The 19,435-nt window shown below is 38.3% G+C and overlaps 2 protein-coding genes across 2 annotated transcripts; both read right to left on the reverse strand.

The window, feature by feature from the left end:
* Positions 1 to 10,452: 10,452 nt before the first annotated feature.
* Positions 10,453 to 11,347, reverse strand: LOC101315102 (zinc finger protein ZAT10-like). The gene has a single exon (XM_004289752.1). The coding sequence runs from the start codon at positions 11,307 to 11,309 to the stop codon at positions 10,596 to 10,598; it is 714 nt and encodes a 237-aa protein (XP_004289800.1). The 5' UTR covers positions 11,310 to 11,347; the 3' UTR covers positions 10,453 to 10,595.
* A 4,908-nt stretch (positions 11,348 to 16,255) lies between these two features.
* LOC101313574 (nodulation-signaling pathway 1 protein-like) lies at positions 16,256 to 17,979 on the reverse strand. Its single transcript, XM_004292081.1, has one exon. The coding sequence runs from the start codon at positions 17,909 to 17,911 to the stop codon at positions 16,256 to 16,258; it is 1,656 nt and encodes a 551-aa protein (XP_004292129.1). The 5' UTR covers positions 17,912 to 17,979.
* Between the last annotated feature and the right edge of the window lie 1,456 nt (positions 17,980 to 19,435).

Below are 19,435 nucleotides of genomic sequence, written 5' to 3' on the forward strand. Positions count from 1 at the left end.
ATATATATATATATATATATATATATATATATATATGACTTGATCCACTTTCCGATCATACTTTCTCATCATAGCCATTCAGTATTTAGATATACGTGACTTTATCATCTATGCAAATTTTAAGCTGATTTGGTTATCGTTAAGGTATCGAAAATGTATTAAATCAATGGACGAACCGAATCTGTTCATCTTGAACCGTATGTTCTTTTCACTCTAAATCACAGTTTTGAATGTTCTATGTTTTAACGATTATCAATTTGGCTGAACATTTGTATAGATGATCTACTCATATATAGCTAGATACTGAACGGTTAAGATGAGAAAATGTGATCGAAAAGTAGGTCTATTAAGGAAATCTGTACCTTAACTAAGATAAGGATATCTTTATTTGAAAAGGATTATATATACACACACATACGTACATACAATATCTATGAAGAAACCAATCTCATTTAAAAGATAAATTTGAGAAATTATGTGGACAAAATGAATTTGATTGTTGAAGATAAATTTAACGTTTTAAGTTGTTATAATTTCTACTTATAAACATGTGGTTAAGATGTATTTAAAGTTATTCACAGTCGTGCATCCAATATGATGAAGCATAAGATCATCTGATTTAATATTTGCCATGATCTGGAGTTTTGGACATGATGTTCTTAGAATGTATTTGACATGATTTTTATGCAACCTCTATTCCTGAAATCTTGACAATATACGTGTGTTGTATGATTATTCTTCGAATGTAAAGAATGAGCCTCTCAATGAATCTCAAACCTCATTTCCAACAAAAATGAATGGATACTTTTGATATCATAACAAATTAAGTCATGATCATGCCCATAAATGGAAGCCAAACTTGACCCGTTGACGACGGGTATATTTAAGTAATGCTAAGTGAATCACGTATCTTTTTGGGAACCACCTAGAGTCCACCTTATGTGGCAGCTTATGTGACATAGCCACTTCATCAACACCTAATTTTTCCTTTTATATTTTTATATTTCTGTAATTGCAAAATTTATATTTCTTTTTTCACTTTTATGATTTTATCTTTTAACCCTAATTTTTTCCATCTTCTCTCTGATCTGATGCGCCGTCTTCATCTCCATAAGACGTCCAACTTCTATTCTCTAGGTGTTGATGAAGTTGTTATGTCACATAAGCTGTCATCTAAAGTGGGCTGTAGGTGGTTCTTAAAAAGATGGTTCCTAAAAATGTGGTTCACCTAGCATTACTCGGTATATTTTCTCATCTGAAGTCAAAAATCTTGTGCCACTCAGCCTCAGGAAAGCACCAAATTGCCAAAACATGAGCATGATAGTATTCATTATAATACAAACGAAGCTTAGGATACATCAAATTCCCATCGACTCGACACTTCCCCCTGGATTTCTTTACATTTTAGAAACACCTCACTCACTCTGCACCACATTCTGAGGTCCTCATCTTCCTCTCACTATACCCTCTATATCTGATACACATGGTGATGACTGTTGTATCTTTAAAACTATTACTCCTATCTGATACCAGACCAAAAGAATAGCAGTATCTGATTATGAACAATCTTTCATGAATAATATCATAGATGAACAATAATTGGTTCCAGGTCCCTTATGAAACACTTGATTCCTGCTGCTTTATAAGGTTGTGGATATAGCTTTGAAGGTGCTCAACGTTATCGTGTGGCGGGGGTTCAATGAGATACATTATTTGAACTCCACTGTATCGAACCCGTAATCTCAATTTGGATATAGCTAGAGCTTTGAATCGAAGTTGCTTCAAGCCTATCGAGTGGTGGGGGTTACGTTTCTTCTTGTTCTTGCTCAATGAGAGATCATATCATCACTAGATCAGTCAACAGCTTATCGTCATGAGAATGGTTAAGATAATAACGGTCCTACTTGCCTAATCTCAATCATAATACCCGTATACTCAGAATCTCGATAGAATATGTCACAGGCTTTGTGGTCATATGCACTATATATTAGAAGGTCGTCCCTCCCTTTTGTCCAACTTTGAATCGAGTATATATATATATATATATAATTGTTTTGATATATATGCTTGTCCCTCATTTTGCATATGCATGCATGCCTAGCTAGCTCAATCTCCCCCGATTTGTGTGGACAATGGAGAGTCCCCCCTACCAATATTGAACAGAATCTTAGCAATAATAACAAGGAGGGTCTCTCTCAATAATGACCGGTTTCACACTTTTTGTCCCGGAAGAGAAACTATGTGACATATCTCGATCGATCAAATCAAGTTCCAATATGCCATGCGGTCATTGTGGTGCTTACATAGTGCCTCTCCTTCATCGTCTTTCATGTGACATGACAGCCATGTAGTGTCGTTTTGATTAGCATTTCAATCTGAACTATTTGAATCAAAGTATAGAGGATCTATTATGATAAAGAAGGAGATCAAAATTAGGGTTTGTATGTGAGTAGAGACGATTCATCAATCTTTATCGTATAACATCAATCAACCATTATCAATCACTTGTGCACGTTAACGTGGGAAACCCAATACTTAACCAGTGGCAAGACTGATTAACAATCGATCGTCATTATACCTCATGCCTAGTTATAGTTGACTTAATTCGCGAATTAATGAATTTAAAAATAAAAAAACACCTGTTTTTGTAATTGTTCTTGAAAGATTTCGGAAAAATTTAGATGTAGTGACATTTTGTATATATATCATGATATTTTTCAATGTTCCTAAAGGACCACGTGACAGTCTGACGTGATCCTTCATTCCATTTAAATTTTGACGTGTGGATTTATTACAACTAAAATATAAACTAAGGTTTTCTGTATTTTGTGAGATGACCGTCTTGGCTTTTTTATGATTCACCTTGATTTTTCTTTCAAAATTAATGATTCATCCTATTTTCATTCCATTTACTTTGAAAAACGTATGTATCGATTTATATAATTTGCCGTTTTCATTTTGAGCCGAAAAATTTAAAATACTTTTCACTAAAGCTTATTGAATTAGCTAGCTACCTATGTATGTTTGACGTCATGACGTGTAATTAATTATCGTCCCAAATAGTACTAACTATGTTTCTCATCATTTTCAGTCACTTACCAATAAATTAATTTGCTAAAAGATTGATGTTGGTGAAATCCGATCCTAATATCTCAAACCCAGTCGCGGGGGGACATGCAATGCATGTCTATAGCAACATCGAAGTCGGAACATTTTGATATTTCTGCCTAATGAATAATATAGAAGATTTCTATATATTTTGTGCTAATGAAAAGATCGCAATCTAAGCTTAATTACCTAGCCATCAACTTGTACTTCTGTCCTTAAACCTAATTAATCAAATGGATGATCCATGCATACAACTCACCACAATGTGACATTGTGGTACATTTGCATATTATGTTATCGATAATCCAACATAATGCACATGACCACCACCAATGCTTGTTCTCCCCCTAATTAGCAAAATGCAGTGCTTAATTATATATACAGAATATCTATAAATTAAGAACAATATCCCAATCATGACAACCATTACAAAATCACATGAACCCGTGAAGATCGAAACCCAGCAAATCAGCAATGGCATGCGTCAAAGAACTAGAAGCTTAAGTCACTGCTTATGCAAGTTATGCTCTCTGCAAATTATGGTCATTAACATGGTCTGGCATGGACCACGTACCCCCTTCTAGCTTCAAGCATCTTCTCCATGTTTCCAGTTAGATTTACCAATAGCAAACTGGGATTTAAAAAGTGGGAAAGAGTACAAAAGAACACGTAAATTAATCTTGATTTGGGAGGAGTGAACAGTATGTTATTCGAGTTTGATTTAATTATATGCAGGAGTACTACTGTAGTCGGTGGAAAGCTAAATTAGGCAGCTCGTAAGTAAAGGAAGAGGAGGCAAAATAGTCGGGAATTAGTTTAAGTTGTTGACGGTGCTTTCCTGCGCTAGAGTGGGGAAGAAAGTTTGAGAGGTACGGTTGATTAGAATATTTTTGCATCTTCTGAGCTTTGCTTTGATTTGTTTTTCAATAGTATGTAGCAGAATTGATGCGCAAACGGGCCTATTCCTTTGTAATAGATTAGAGGTTTTTTCATACGTTTAATTGCAGGATAATCTCATAATAGTACTCAAAATTTAAAGGATTAATTAAGACTTAGAGTTTAACACTTTGGTGTCTAATAGTGACACACTATAAGTAGGCAAGTAGCACCCCAGCTACACATCGCATCATGCACATTACGGGCATTCTCATCCCATGCCACTAGTGTTTTCATTCAATTACAGAAAACAAAGAGGAACACTTTGCCAATAATATTTACCCTATAGCTAGTTTGAGGCCCTAAGTAAAAAGAAACGAAAACAATTAGAAGGAAATGTAAAGTTAATTAGGTCTGGTCATGGGGGTGGCTGAAGGGAGGTTGATAAAGACCAGACTCCAGAGGATCATGATACTAGCTTAAGCTTTTAGGAGAATATTCAAACGGCCATGACATGCATGCATGCCAAGCTCAAATAGAAGAATCTCAAAATAGTACAACCAGAGCAATGAACGATATATTGGTTTTGATATTTTCATGCCAATTACTTCTGTGGATTGATAAATAGTTTTGCATGCGCGCTTCACTCAAATAGGTATAGAAGAAGCTGAAATAGTGCAGTTAGACATTACAGTGGTTTCGACATTTCGATGCCAATTTAGTCGTCCGATCCCCTGTGGATTGAGGAACATCGATCAGGAAATGATGGTTTCGATTCAAAGCCTGAAACCATGCAAAATCTAACCTAACACTTGGTTGGTGTACGTGTAATTTATTCTCCATGCCACAAAAGTTTGGGGCCCAAGTGCATGAATATATTCGAGTGCTTTGTACAGAAATGGGAAGGGTACCATTTATTAGGTCCTTTACTTCTCTCTCTCTCTCTCTCTCTCTCATACAGTACAGTAGTGATTAGTGAATAGTGTAACTGTGGATGAGATGGGTTTGGCAACAAAGAAATAGACATGATGATGATGATCGATGAAGAGTGACACAGAAAGGTCGGGGAGAATATGTACATCAGCCAAAGGAAGGTCACTTATGCCGGGCAACGGTACAGTACTGATCGAATTTCTCACTTTCTAGCTCACAGTATACCTCTTTTTCTTTTTCCTTCTTCCTTATGATTTCTGCAATTTTCTTTTCTCTTCATTTTCTTCGTGCATCGGTGCATGTCTCTTATTTGAGTTATTTCCTTTGAATATGGTTCACGTGGTTTCTCGATCAACCGGTCCATTGCTAAATCATGATCATGAACGAGCCGACTGCCGACATATATATAATGCAGAAAGAGATTATCAATCATATAGCATTGAGATCGATATTCTACAACTACGTACGTATTACCATGATGACCTTTTCTGTATTAAGAATCATGAGGTTTCGAATGATATCCTTTAAATAGATCGTCAAGGATAGCTTTGAACTCTAAAGTTCAATCGAGCTGTTATGTAAAAATGCATCGAAGTTGGCTTGCAAGCTTCTTCATCTCACTTCTTCATCGTCAAGAAATATTGCCAACTTTACCACTGTTATAATTTGCTAGTGCTGGTTGAGCCGTTGAGGTAACTAAGATAGCAATAGCATGGGTTAATTTTAATCTCTAAATTCCCATTTGGGTACTTCAAATAAATTTGTGCTAGCTGCATGCACCCAGATTGGGACATCTGCCAAACCCAAAGTAGCCCAAGCCCAACTGATTGCCTCATGACTTGGGCAACAGTGTTCTGGGATTTCTGATTTTCCTTCTGTTAATGTGAATGCGACACACTTTTCAGATTGAGGACTGTGAAACCAGAAACTAGCTACAAGCAGAAGAACAAAGAAATTTAAGAAACTACAGACAATGATCGATTTGAATGAAGAGGATTGGAATCTAGAGAAAACAAAAAATCATGATGTAAGAATATAAAAGGTGTAGTTTATGTGCAAGCTGGGAGAGTTCAATGGAAAATAATCTTCCAGCAATTGCAGCAGTCATACTTGAACCAAATATAAGTCATCAATTTTGAATTTAACTGTTCATTTGCCTAATAATTAACATCTTGGCCTGGAGCAAGTGCAATGTTATAAACTTGCTTACAAGTTCACCCAATAGTACTCAACTGCTTTGCCACCTGAAAGTATTTTATACCAAATTGCAATCCAACTTTGAAATCAGCTTTGATGGGTCTTCAGTCATTGCAAAGATGATTATGAGATGTTTAGACCACCAAACATGAGCCATCAAAGGCAATCCCCCATTGTTTAGACTTTAGATCATAAACTAATGAAGATTTTATTATTACAAAACAGGCAAAGATGAACTCACTTTTGGTCATTAGAGAAAGATGTCGAAAAGGCAGACCTTTTTCATACATCTTTCAACAACTACAGCAGTCTTACATGAACTAATTTTGGATCAAAAGGTGTTTGTGGTAATTAACCACCAAATAGCAGTTGTGAGAGGTTTATGTTTGGTATATAATGTCTATGAATATGGACTCAAAGTCAACTACCCTTTTTTATATATATATTCTTCTGTTTGAGCTCTAAAATGAAATATCCTGATCATCTCACTTTTATATATCAATCACTGCATTTCCCTAGCTCTCCCACCAGACCATATATAACACTATTCATTGAATCCAAGATAACAATTGGGACCTGAATAAATAGAGATATATAGAATGTTGCAGTACTAGTTAAATGGAACTGAAGGTTTCAAGGCAAGAATTAGTGAGATCTTGATCCAATCCATCCCATACATCCCCTAACAAACTTATTGACTGCTGAAAGAAAGACTATTCTAATTACTTTATGATTACTTCATCATTATTGTTCCAAGTCTAACCTATTTCTTAAAGAACACTAAATCCTAGTGGTACCCTTCATTCCTTCTTCTTCTTTCTTCTTCTTCTTCTTCCTTATTTTTTTTTTTTTTTTTTTTGTGGCAAGTGGAATACCCTTCATTCTTATTCAAAAAGGACAAGACTCAAATGGATAACCAGAGAGAGAGTACTCATCAATCACTAAAAAAAATATTAGGGGGCAATTCAAGATTTTCATTGCTTAACTATTCCATTCCTTGTTTGATTTGGTCGTCTATTGCCTAATGTCACAAGCCTGGCAAAATATGCAGACAGATAAAACCAAGAGAAGCAAAACACTAATATTACAAGTTAGGGAGCCCTTCTAGTGAGGACCCTTAAGTTGAGGACTTGGTGAGGACTTGGTGAGGACTTTTCGGCTTATCCCACATTTCGATCTTATATCTACATCTTGACCGTTTAGTTTATAGGTATTTATGAGTAGATCATTTATTCAAATTTTCAGCTATATTGAAAATTGTTAAGACATTCATAAGTGTGATTTATCAATTATGAACTTGAACGGTTCATATTTAACAGATTTGGTTCGTCCATTAATTTGATCTAGTTTGTTATCTTAACGAACACCAATTTGGGTGAAAATTTCTAGAAATGATCTACTCATATAAACCTAAAAACTGAACGGATAAGATGTCAAAATGTGATAAAAAATTAGGTCTTTTAAACCATAAACCGAAAAGTCCTCACAAAGTCCTCAACTTAAGGGTCCTCACTAGAAGAGTTTCCGTACTAGTTATATTTAGCTGCTATGCTAATTTTTTTCAGTTCAATCTTGTGGGTAGACTGCAGTACGCAGAGGCATCAAAATTGAACATAAATTGAATCATATGCACCAAAACATGATGGCTTCCGGTCTTCTCATTTCTTTCAAGTTTATATTGACTTTCCTTTCTTGAACGTCCACTAATCCACTATGCACTCATTAAGCAGTCAACTTATTACTAAATAATAACAAATGAGCTAATCCTGTTTAAAAGTAATGCCTTCTAGTATTCTGGAAACAGTGATCTGACCCAAAAATGAAGAAGAAAAATGAAGCCAATTCAATCCTCTTTAGTCGATCTGCTGGTAATTTTCCATTCAGTATTTGAAAACTACAAGTCAATATTCTTCACTGCTATATATTCATACTTTTCAACTTATCATTAAAATCCAAAAAATGCACGTACGTATTTTTGTCATTACATTTCCTGTATTTTACTAACTACGTACGTATGCGGTACATGCCTCCTATTTACTGTTTTGGTATGTAAAGGCAGTTATAAGTGTGAATAGCTAGATACAAGAGTCCTGAAGTATCTTCCAAGCAAGTAACTCGATCAATAGCAAATGTTAATCAATAATTAGCATCTCTCTAAGTTGTAGTTAGTTAGTTTGGTACCGTAACTTTGAACAAGGAACTCACTTAATTAACATTGCATGTTGTACTTGTAAGACGGGCGCCTATAAGCATTTGTATACACATAACCGCACGCAATGAACACAAAACATCTTGTTCAACTTGTCTTCTTGAATTCATTGCTTCACAGCATATCTCTCCCCAGTTCATCTCAAACTCAAACGACCTTTGTGAATTAAGGAGGTGGCAATATAATCTTGGCCATCAAGGTCTATTTGGCGTACTCGTATTATGTCAACCCACATGATAAGTCTAAGCCTAAAAAAACCTTGATACTTTATGAGATAGTTGAAAAGTAAGTATGTTATTTGATGGTGTATTAACAACTCGTAGACAATGAGAATCAAACTCACAAATTCTCACTCTCAAATATATGAGACGTCGAGACTTGTGCGCGTCTTTGAATCAAATAGTGTTGTCTCCGCTATCAATGAGCCTTGGATGTATTCAAAACATAAAGCGAGCTCTCAACTAACACTCAGAATCAAACTCTTCGGGTGGCGATCGACGTTTTGTGCGTCGATAGTGGCGGCGGCCTAATGCATGTTGGTGTCAACGCAGAGCACCACACCGGGCGAAGTTGCAAGGAAACCGAAGCCAAGTTACAAGAAAATTGATAAATGGAAGAATTAAAGCTTACATGAAGTCTGTTCCCCAAACTTTACATTAGTGCAATTGCGCAGTCCTTGTTTTTTATTCTCCTTCCAAAATATCCTATTGTAGATAATAACTATTAGCTTGTTCTTGTTTGGATGTGTGCACATAGTGGCCATACAAAGAGAGCGATATGTACCGTACTCTAGCTATAGTGACTACAAAAACGTTTTATTTTGAGAAACTAAGAAAGTGATCCTGTCAAGAGAAACCCCGCATTTGATTGATTAAAAGAAAAAATAGATCACAAAAGACTATGGTGTTTGATAAGATGCGTATATATATTATTTTTTTTACACAGATTAAGAAAACATTGACATAAGCGTTTACTCACCTTCAATAATTAATAGTGTTAACTTATGAAACATTTTAAAAACGTGAAAATTTGCGTAATTTGATTGTCTATCCAGGAAAAAAAAATTACTTACTAAAGGAAAACGCTAAAATAAAGAACTTAATAGCTTTATCTATAAGATAATAAAGATTGATATTGATATAATATCCACTTCCAAGCTAGCTAGCTAGCTTATTGCATCTGCATTCTTACCTGTATACTTAACCTCAGTGACAGATTCAGGCACAAGGGAAGGGGGACTTTTTCTTGAATGATTAGTGACGGGAAAGAACAATCCCACTTAAATTAAGCACCAAAGTATAATTGTCAAGCTTAGGCCGCGTTTGGAGGAAGCACCTTGAGCCACACGGCATACTAAGGCCATTGAGCATTCACACTTGAACCAAGAGTGGAGTGCGTCAACACGATTACCAGTTTACCACTAAACTGAATCATTATAAGCAACATCCTATAGTTTTACTAATCTCTTATTTTGAAAGATCTATATTCTCGCTATGTATATACATACAGACGTACGTCTTCAAATATACGCATGCTCCCGTAACTAAGAAAACCTATCACGCCACTCAAAGAGAGAGCAAGCTAAGCTGGGTTTCATTTTTTGGTCGACCTCTCTCGTATACCTACATTGTGCAGAACTTTATAAAGAAGATATATAATCCATGTGATTTTATACTCTTAGACATGATAACGTATATAAAATCAATACAGTGGGTACAAGTAACCAAATAGATTAGATTAAAAACGACCAAGTGTTCTAAACCACGCAAAAGCCTATTGAAAATGGCTGTGGTGCAATGCATTATGATTGCTAACATGTGCATTAAAGGCATGAACCACATGGGAGAGAGTCGGGGAGGCTTCTCTGTTTCAGCGGCAGCCCTATAATGCACCACCACTCCCTCACTCAAACCCTGCACTAACATAACATGCTCTCCCTGCGCACTCCACGCATTCAATCCGTACACAACACCCCACCCCTTGAGACGATATGTTTTGATCACAGACAGACAGACTGATGCAGCTAGACCAAAAGGTTGTAACCGATCGTTTAATAAGGTATTGAGCAAACAATGGAAAAATTGAGATCAATACCCAAATTGAATCAAAGAACCAAGCACAATGATTTTCCACAAGAACGAAATGAGAACCAATGAAATTAAATTTCCTATATACACCACCCCCAATTGATCGATCATAGAACACAGTTTCTACTAGTATTACTATAACATTTTTCTGTGATTAATTTCACGACATACATAAGAGTCCAAATTCACTCGCGCCCCAATGTCAGACGCGGCTTCTTCTCCGGCATCGGACTCTGCACCTCCTCCTGCTCGGCGGAGACTTGAGGATCCTTCTTCTTGTCAACTCCGGTCCACACTTGTAGCACCACTTCCGGCTCAGCAGGCAAGTTCAGGTCCAGCACGAACCCACGCTGGCTCTGACTCTGGCTGTGGCTCGAAGACCCACCACCGCCTTCGGAAACCGTCGTGACGGCGCTGTTGGTGGCGCTGCTTCCTCCGTCGTAGTGGCAGCGCTTGTGTCCTCCCAAGGCCTGCCCGGTCGGAAAACACTTGTGGCAGATGGTGCACTCGTGGCTCCTCCCGCTAACGGCGGTGACAGCCGGGGTTTCAACCTTGACGGCGGAGGAGACGGTGGAGTCGGACTTGCGGTGGCTAGCCTTGTGGCCGCCGAGAGCCTGGTAAGACCCGAAAGCCTTGCTGCAGACGACGCACTTGTAAGAGGCCGGGGGATGCGGTGGGAGTTGCGCGACGGTGGTGTCGGCGGCGTTGGTGGTGCCGCGGGCGAGGAGCAAGAGGCAGAAGGCCATGTACTCCTCCTCGGAAAGTGATGAGTCCTCGAAACGCGGCCGCTTGGAGCGCTTACGCTTGGAGGCGGCGAGGTGATGGCTGTTGAGGTTGTTAGGCTCGTCGTCGAAGCCGAGGGCGGCGGTGTTGGGTGAGTTGAGAGCCTGCAAGGCCATGTCGACAAAGCTTTGAGAAGATTTTCGAGTTGTGAAAATGAGATGGGTTGGAGGAGAGAGAGGTAGGTTTATATAGAGAGTTGGTGTGAGAAAGGAGGAGGAGGAGGAGTGAAGTCGGTCAACTAAGCAAAGGGAGGTGTGGAGTGGGAGTGGTGGGAGGGATAGAACAAAAGGGAGAGAGGCGGTGGAGACTGAAAGAGAAGGAAGGTGGATTTTTATAAGGACTTTTTCCAGGTCAAAACAATGGTACGCCTGCTCTTTCACAACTCACGCTTTATAGCCACAGTAATACTGCTACTACTTCTGGCTTCTCTGCTTTGCTTTGGCTTTGGGTCGTCTTGCGTGTAAAGCACGCTTCAGCTGCTGGTTTTAGTAGTACTCTGCTATTTTTACTTTGTAAGCAAAGTACACTGGCCTTATTCACTGTCACGGTTTGGACCTCTTGACCGTTGGCATATGGAATCTACGGTGGAGGGTTCTCCACCTTTGCATGGCTCATACTTGGAAAGCAAGGCATTGCCCAAAATTTTTACCTATTCCTCGGCTTTTGCTATAAAAGCATGGTTACTACTTTGGTAAGTGTTTGTGTGGTTTATATGGTGGTTTGAATCTATGGATGGATTTTGTTTTTGGATGGTTTTTGATGCTATCTAAGTTTTGGAAAAACCCTGGATTCGCTCGCACGTTTTCGACGGGTTCACGTAAAGTCGTCCGTAAGAAATCGCTTTTATTCGGTCAGTTAAAGCAAATAGTGGATTGGATTCGAATGAGTGGAGTATATGTGACCCTTTATGGATAACAGCAGTTATCGTCGGATCTAAGACCTGGTTTACGCTTCTCTTTTGTTAAGAAAGTATGGCTGCTATTTGTGCTTCGGAAGATTGCAAGTCATTTGCTTTTGCATAATGGTCTTGATTTATGAAACTACATGTTGTTTTACATTTTATTGATATTACCCTAGATCCGCAAAATCTTAAATTTTCTCTTTGTTTTCAGTATAATCAAGCAAAACCATCTTAAGAAATCGTTTTTGGAGTGTCAGTGAAATTTCAATTTGACGAGTGGAGTAGATGAGATCCATTATGAATAAATACATTGATCATCATATCTCGAGGATGTTTTGAGTACGATTTAGGTCGGAAGATATTGAATTCATTACACATATATATATATATGTACTTTCTCCTCATATTTCAAAACCATTAATTGTTCTGCCTGTGTTTTCCATTTTTGTTAGAAATACATACAAGTCAAGAGTACCGGTTCTATTTACCAAAAATCTAACCAAAAACATTATGCATAAATATCTTTAGGCTTCTGTCATTAGGTCTCAAACCCATGTTCCGTCCATGCTTAAAATAAATCCAAGTAGAAAGAAACACAAAGAAAACACCTTTGGTCTTGTCATTTATATTAGAATCTCCTAGTCATGATTGGGATGAAACATAATTACATCTATATCACATAAGCACTTCCTTCATAAATCATAATCATGGCTCTGCCGATGTATACAAGAACCTCAAGCAAGAAAAGCCAAAATGAAAATGATATACTTAAAATCTTACGTTATAGTTTACGCGGCGATAAACTTGTTAATTTTCAAACAAACCACGCATTATTTATGTGAGAATAAATTTGTTCTAGTTGTTACGTAAAACATTTGATCCAAATTACATTGCCAAATTAATCCCAATTAATCCTAACCTTCTTGACTTTCCACGTCGAGAAATTTCTTCCTGCTCGTTATGGTTAGGTTGGCCTTCCCTTCTGGAAAGCCAGCTAAATCTCGCGAGCAATCCTGCATTATTAGCCACGTGTGCTATATCATTCCCCATGATTAAAGATTAAACCAACCTCGTCATATTCCATAAAAAAACAACCTCATTTTCGTCCCAAACACCAAGTTTACCAATTTGCCCTCCCTCTCTCTTTCAACTCGCAAGACTTGGACCCAGACTCCGAATTCAAACTCTCGCAAAGTAAACTCTTCCACTCACGGCTGCGTCAAAGGGTGTTTTGGTAAAATTGTAACCGAGTGAGCTGAGCAGTGTGAGAGGAGTGGACTAAAGCAAAGTGGTGGGTAAAACCGACGCGCGACTAGGCAAACCGTCAAGCGCACGACACGCAACGCGCTTATCTCTCCTCGTGAAGGGACACGTGGCGTGTCTTGAAGTCTAGCTTTTTCACATGCTTGACAAGCCATTTATGCGAGAACTCACATCATTTACTTGGGAATTAGTCTCGTAAGACGCCACGTGGAGACTGCAGGTGGTTTCATTGTGTGGCGCCACGTAGTGATTGCTTCTCGTAGCTGAGCTTCCACTCTTCGAGTGGTTCATGAGAGATGGAATGGCCAAACTCTTTTAGGGTTTGTGGACGTAAAACACAATGAAGTTGTTGTTAGGTGAAAGGCGAAAAGATCTTTGCCCAACTTCTGATCGATTACTTCTTTTAGTTTTCAAGCGTAATTGATTTGATAATTATTTACACAAAACAACGCGACGGATTCAAGAATTTTTCTTCTTAAGAATAAAATCAAAAACACTGTAACATGACGTGTTTTCTTTCTTTACATCCATTTTTCTCGATTCTTCGATAACTAAATATGTACATAAGATACGGGTTAGGAACGATTTGCCTGCAATGACACATCTTCAATCATCAACTGAGTGGGTCAAGAGATGGGGCAATTGCGAACAGTTTAAGTAGGTAGGTTTTTAGAATGAAAACGAAACTAGTGGTAATCAAGTCAATATACTCACCAACGAATACAAAGAAATGGAGGCATTTGTTGAGGCATAACAGATTCAAACGGGCATGGCATGGCATGGAGGCATGGCGTACGTAACTTGGCGGTCCAAAGTCGTAGAGAGTGTGGCGTCAAACTTTGGCTCACTGAGTAACAAACACTAACCTACAAGTGTTAGTTTGATCGTACACACTAGCTTGTTATTATTCTATGTATGTGATCAAATTTTAGTGAAGGAAGGTACAAGTAAATAAGGTTGCTGCTAATGAGGTCATGCCTCACATGAGCATTCCCATTGGCCTATCATCACTATTCTATCTATACCAGCTTTTACTTCTATCAATTCTCAACTAGTTTCGTAATTTGTTGTGGAAATGCATGATCAATTGGGACACTTGAAGAAACTAGAACGTATTGACTTGGTTTGTCCTTGTCAAAGTGAGATATTATATAGATTGGATTGAGGATGGGAGATAGAGTTAGAACTAATAGTTTTAGCATCATATACTTAATTTTCTGGGGTATGAAATAGCAGTCTTGCCATTAAGATTCTCCAACGTGTACGTTTTAGTCGAACCATTATGACCTATATGACGATAAAATTTGATAATTAGTTAGATAATCCGTTAGTGTTTTTCATTCGGTTCAAATGTAAAGAAGTTGTCATGTTTGAAATATTTGGTAGTAACGAGTTTCACCCACCAATTAGAAAGTAGTGAGAATTTTCCATACTAATTCCTAAACCCCTAGTTTTGTAGGGGAGGCTGTACGTATGAGACCAATCAATTGCCCAATGAGAGTTTCCCCAAAATAAGAGTCTACTTTGGGTGTGGCGAAATCCTCTTGAGGCGATTCTCTCATTGCCGTGAAAACATCTCAATGTGAACTTGGGTGAAGTGAAATCGAAACCCTCAAGACGAATTTGAGTAAGGCGAAAGCAGAATTATGTGAGACGAAATTCCCTCAAGGTGAATACGTGCGAGGAGAAATTTCCTGAAGACAAATTTGAGCAAGGAGTAGGATGAATCTGAGTGAACAAGAAATCATCTCGAAAGGTTTCCAACTAAGGAAGATCAGTCACACTTATTCAACATATTTTCTTATGTGGAAGTATAGTCGACCATACTCTCGGAACAATTTTACATAGAGTCCGGATTATGTCTTTGGTCTCATCAGATGTTAAATTGCATCATCTCGTATCGGTTAGGTTTTATTTCTGATCCCTTGTTGCATCTAGTATTTCTTCTTGATTGTTCGAGAAAAAGGAATCCAAATCGAGCCAACAAAACCAAGATTTTATATGTGGTTATACCTAGCTAGGTAACCCAACACCCCTTAGCCTTAAGGGCTGGTAGTTTGGGCCCAATCCAAACTAACCAACCGAGTACCAACTTAGTCGGTATCCTGAAAACGTATTCGGTACGGTATTAGTATTCATTTTCATTAAAATACGTATATCAACCAATATACGCACAAATGCAAGGGCCGGGACTCAAACCCAGCACCTCATTGATGGAGAAACTTGCCTCAAACCACCATAGCAAATGCCCCTTGTTAATATATATGCAAACACTTTACTTATTACTGACATAGTATACCAACAAATATACAAAATATTTCATGAGAGTGAGTAATCAAATCTCTAATCTCCAATGAAACAACTAAGCTCCCTACCATTGGAGCACGAGCTCTTCTTATTACAATACATATACAAAATATTTCATGAGAGTGAGGAATCAAACCTCTAATCTCTAATGAAACAACTTAGCTCCCTACCATTGGAGCATGAGCTCTTCTTATTACAATACATAGACATGCTTTACTTATTCATTCTTATTCAAATTGAGCTGGGTCTTTCAGTTTTTTGGGCCACAATCTGAATTTGGTAGAGGCCTGTTACCAACTATACTAACCGATAATTTTGGTATACCAACTTTGGCGGCTGGTATTGGTAACGGATTTTGTTTACCAATCATAGGTTAGTTGATACACGGTATTAGCAACATAAGCCGGTAATCGTACCGAATCCACCCCTATCAGCTGATTTGGATGGACAATAAAGTTTATCATTGACTCACTGTATAGAATTGGATAATCACAAATACCAGTTAAATTAAACCAAGGAGAAACTAAAAGTATATGAACTCTCACACCCTATCAAGTTCATATGATAAAAGCTACACAACATCACTGTTGATCACAACTTATGTTGGTTTCCAGTCTTCCACAATGAACAAAATGAAACAGGCTGACCTTTCCACCACAATCCTGCACACCCATCTTTCTCATCCACTCTCATTTCCCAGTTACTATCATACTTTCTCAACAAGCCTCTCCCTCCATCAATGGCATCCTCTCCAAAACCCTCACCAACAAACCCCACCCCCTTCATTCTCTCACACCACTTCTCTTTCCCTTCATTCATCTCGCCGCGGTTGGTCAAAGCCTTCGCTGCCTCTCCTTCCATCACCCTCCTCTCCTCGCTCTCACGCCCTTTGAACGCCGCGCTAGTTGAGTCTAGGAACCTCCAGAGGTACTCCACTTGCCGCGAGAACCCTGTAGCGAAATCCCCACAGCTATTGCAGCTACATTCCATATTGTTCTCACTTAATATCACCCCATTCGGCTCCATGTTCCTCAAAATACTCAAGAACTCGGTTCTTTCTCCCGGCGGAGTATTGTGGTTCAATTGATGAAGTCTAAACTGCAAGCAAACGATCAATGTCTCATCACTAGAGGCGTCAATGACTTGAGAGTTCAATGTCTGCAATGATTGATTGTCGAGGCGGTTGATTTGTAAGTTGATGTTCATTGATTTCGCAAAACCGAGTAGCCTAGCAGAGTAATTGTCACCAAGAGGACCAATCGAAAATGGTGCTTCAGAGTTTTGATCATTCTCGACTGTGGAAGCTCCAATGACTGTGATTTTCACCAATGGAGGAGGACCACCTGAACGGCGAGTTAGGGCTTCGAGCAGAGTCGGCCATTGCATACCATGAGAAACCCCAATGTCAACAATGTGAAGAGTACTAGCTCGATTAGGCTCGTCGGCGAGTACTTGTAGAATTGCAGAGTTGGCTATGTTGTTAGGGAAAGCAAACCATGGACTCACCTCGTAGAATTTGAGCAGAGACTTCTGAAAGAATCTTGGTTCTGTTGACGGAAACGTGACAACATTTCCTACTGAGGCTGAGGCATTTGGAGCTGAGGAGGAAGAGTTGGATGACAGGTGGTGAGTCAGAGCTCGGAGGCCGTGAGCTGCCAAGCGGTGGTTGGCATCGCCGGTGAGTGAGGCGAGCTCGTGGAGGACGTAGAGGAGGTGCTGGACACGTGTCAGATTCCCACCAGTTATGGCTGATGCACAGGGGTTAAGCAACTGCTCTGCCCACCTCCCTTCCTTGCTATTGCCGTTATTACAGTTATTTCCAGTACCTTTCCCTGTTCCTTTCTTGTTGTTATTTGTTCTCTTCGCCGGCTGTGCGGCCACTTCATCAATTGCTTTCTTGATATCTTTTTCGACCTTGTTGACATGCCGGCCGGTGTTTGCCTTCCGGTCAATGTGCGATGACGTTTCCGAAACCGGGTCGTCTGGGGATTTTCTCTTCTTGGATGCCTCTGATGGTGGCAACTGAGTGATAGAGTCGACTGGATCTTCTGCTACAACAATGTTAGCGTTGTTGGTGAGTGAATTGGAGTTGGTATGAATGAGATCTTGGGATTCTTCCCACCATTGATAATCATTGGAGTGGTAAGGATCATCCAAGAAGGATGGGAAGAAAGAAACCGAGTCTTCAAGCCAGTCGAGGATCTGTTCGGAAGTAGGGTTTGGTTGTGGGACTTCATTAGTGATCATTGTGAGGGAAGCAAAAGATGAAAGATGAAGTTTGAGAGAATGAGGAAGAAGATGATGAAGGGTTTGATCATTGACCAAATGGAAATAGTAGTTTCTCAGGAAGAGACAAACTAGGGCATTTTGTTAATGGTGGTGTGCTGTGAATTTGGAGGATGTTATGTTTTATTAAGCAAAGAAACCCTTGTGTGTTTTGAGTGGTTAACTTATTCTTTGGCCTGTCGTTGTTTGAAAATGGTGAGAAGCTGAGGAGGTTGAGAGAGTTTGAATGGTCTTCTTCTCCAGACGGCAGATTCTGGTTTTGTGAATAAAGAAATTGGTAGTCCTTTTGTTTGTTACTGGTTCGTGATATTTGAGAGGTGCTGAATGTGTTTGATTTTGTCTTAAAAGCCAGTTGGATAAGTTGTTTAATGATTTTGCTTCTCCCCAAATGCATACGAGTTGTTAATACAATTTTCTGTTTTGTGACAGGTTTTGAATACAATACATGTTTGTTTGTGTGGTATGATCTCGTTAGACAAGAGCCACAAGAGGACTGAGTAAAGAGTATTAGCATTCATACAGTTCTTCAGAAATTGTTTATTTTTGCAAGCGAAAACACATTCCAGAAATGAATGGTCATCAAACTCAGCTGTCACAAACTCACAATAAAGCCATCTTTCAATCACTTGGTATGAACCGGCAGAGATAAACCTTTCTCCAAATGTAGGATGGGAGCATATTCTTCACACAATGAACTTTCCATTGGAAATAGAAGTAGAGTATATTAAGTCATAACATTTCCGCAAAGAAGTTTGTCAACTACACTGTTATTGTGGTATAACAAGGGTAAGTAACATTTTTATTTTTATTTTTAAAATAGTTATTTACGACTTTTATAAATTTAGATAAAGTGAAGGCCTGAAGTAGCCATTACATACTCTACCGCTATGATCTACAGATAGATAAATAGTTGTGAGACAAACCTCACCTTGTACAAGGATAAGTAACATTATAAAGAGCTAATGGTCACAATTAATATAACTTTTAAAAAATATCGGTTTTGTGTTTAATATAACCAAAAACCAAACTGTTGAGACAGATTTCCTAACCCTATAGCGGTTGTCACATATGTGGAACTCAAAAGATAGTTTACTTAACATTACTTGAAAAAAGTGTTAAAGCCACGTCATTGAATGATTTTTTTTTTTTAGAAGCATTGAATGATTATTGTCATAACTCATAAGGTGATATCAAAATACTTCTATAAATACACAAGTTGTTTAATGGTTGAATCATGAGGCACGTCGAAAAAGCTAGATATTCAATTCACTGCAGCTAGTTTTTTTTAATGAATTGATCATTGGGTACAAGCTCATCAAATTATTTTTATAAACACGAGCTAAATTTATTGAGTCTATAAATTTTTTAAAAAATTTCATATAAGTCTATCTTGACACATTTTCTTCCGCATAAGTCCACTATAATATTTTTACCCATACAAGTCCACTTTGCAAGCTCAATTTTTTTTATCATGACTATCTTACC

The sequence above is a fragment of the Fragaria vesca genome, linkage group LG2 (assembly GCF_000184155.1).
Source record: "Fragaria vesca subsp. vesca linkage group LG2, FraVesHawaii_1.0, whole genome shotgun sequence".
NCBI lineage: Eukaryota > Viridiplantae > Streptophyta > Magnoliopsida > Rosales > Rosaceae > Fragaria > Fragaria vesca.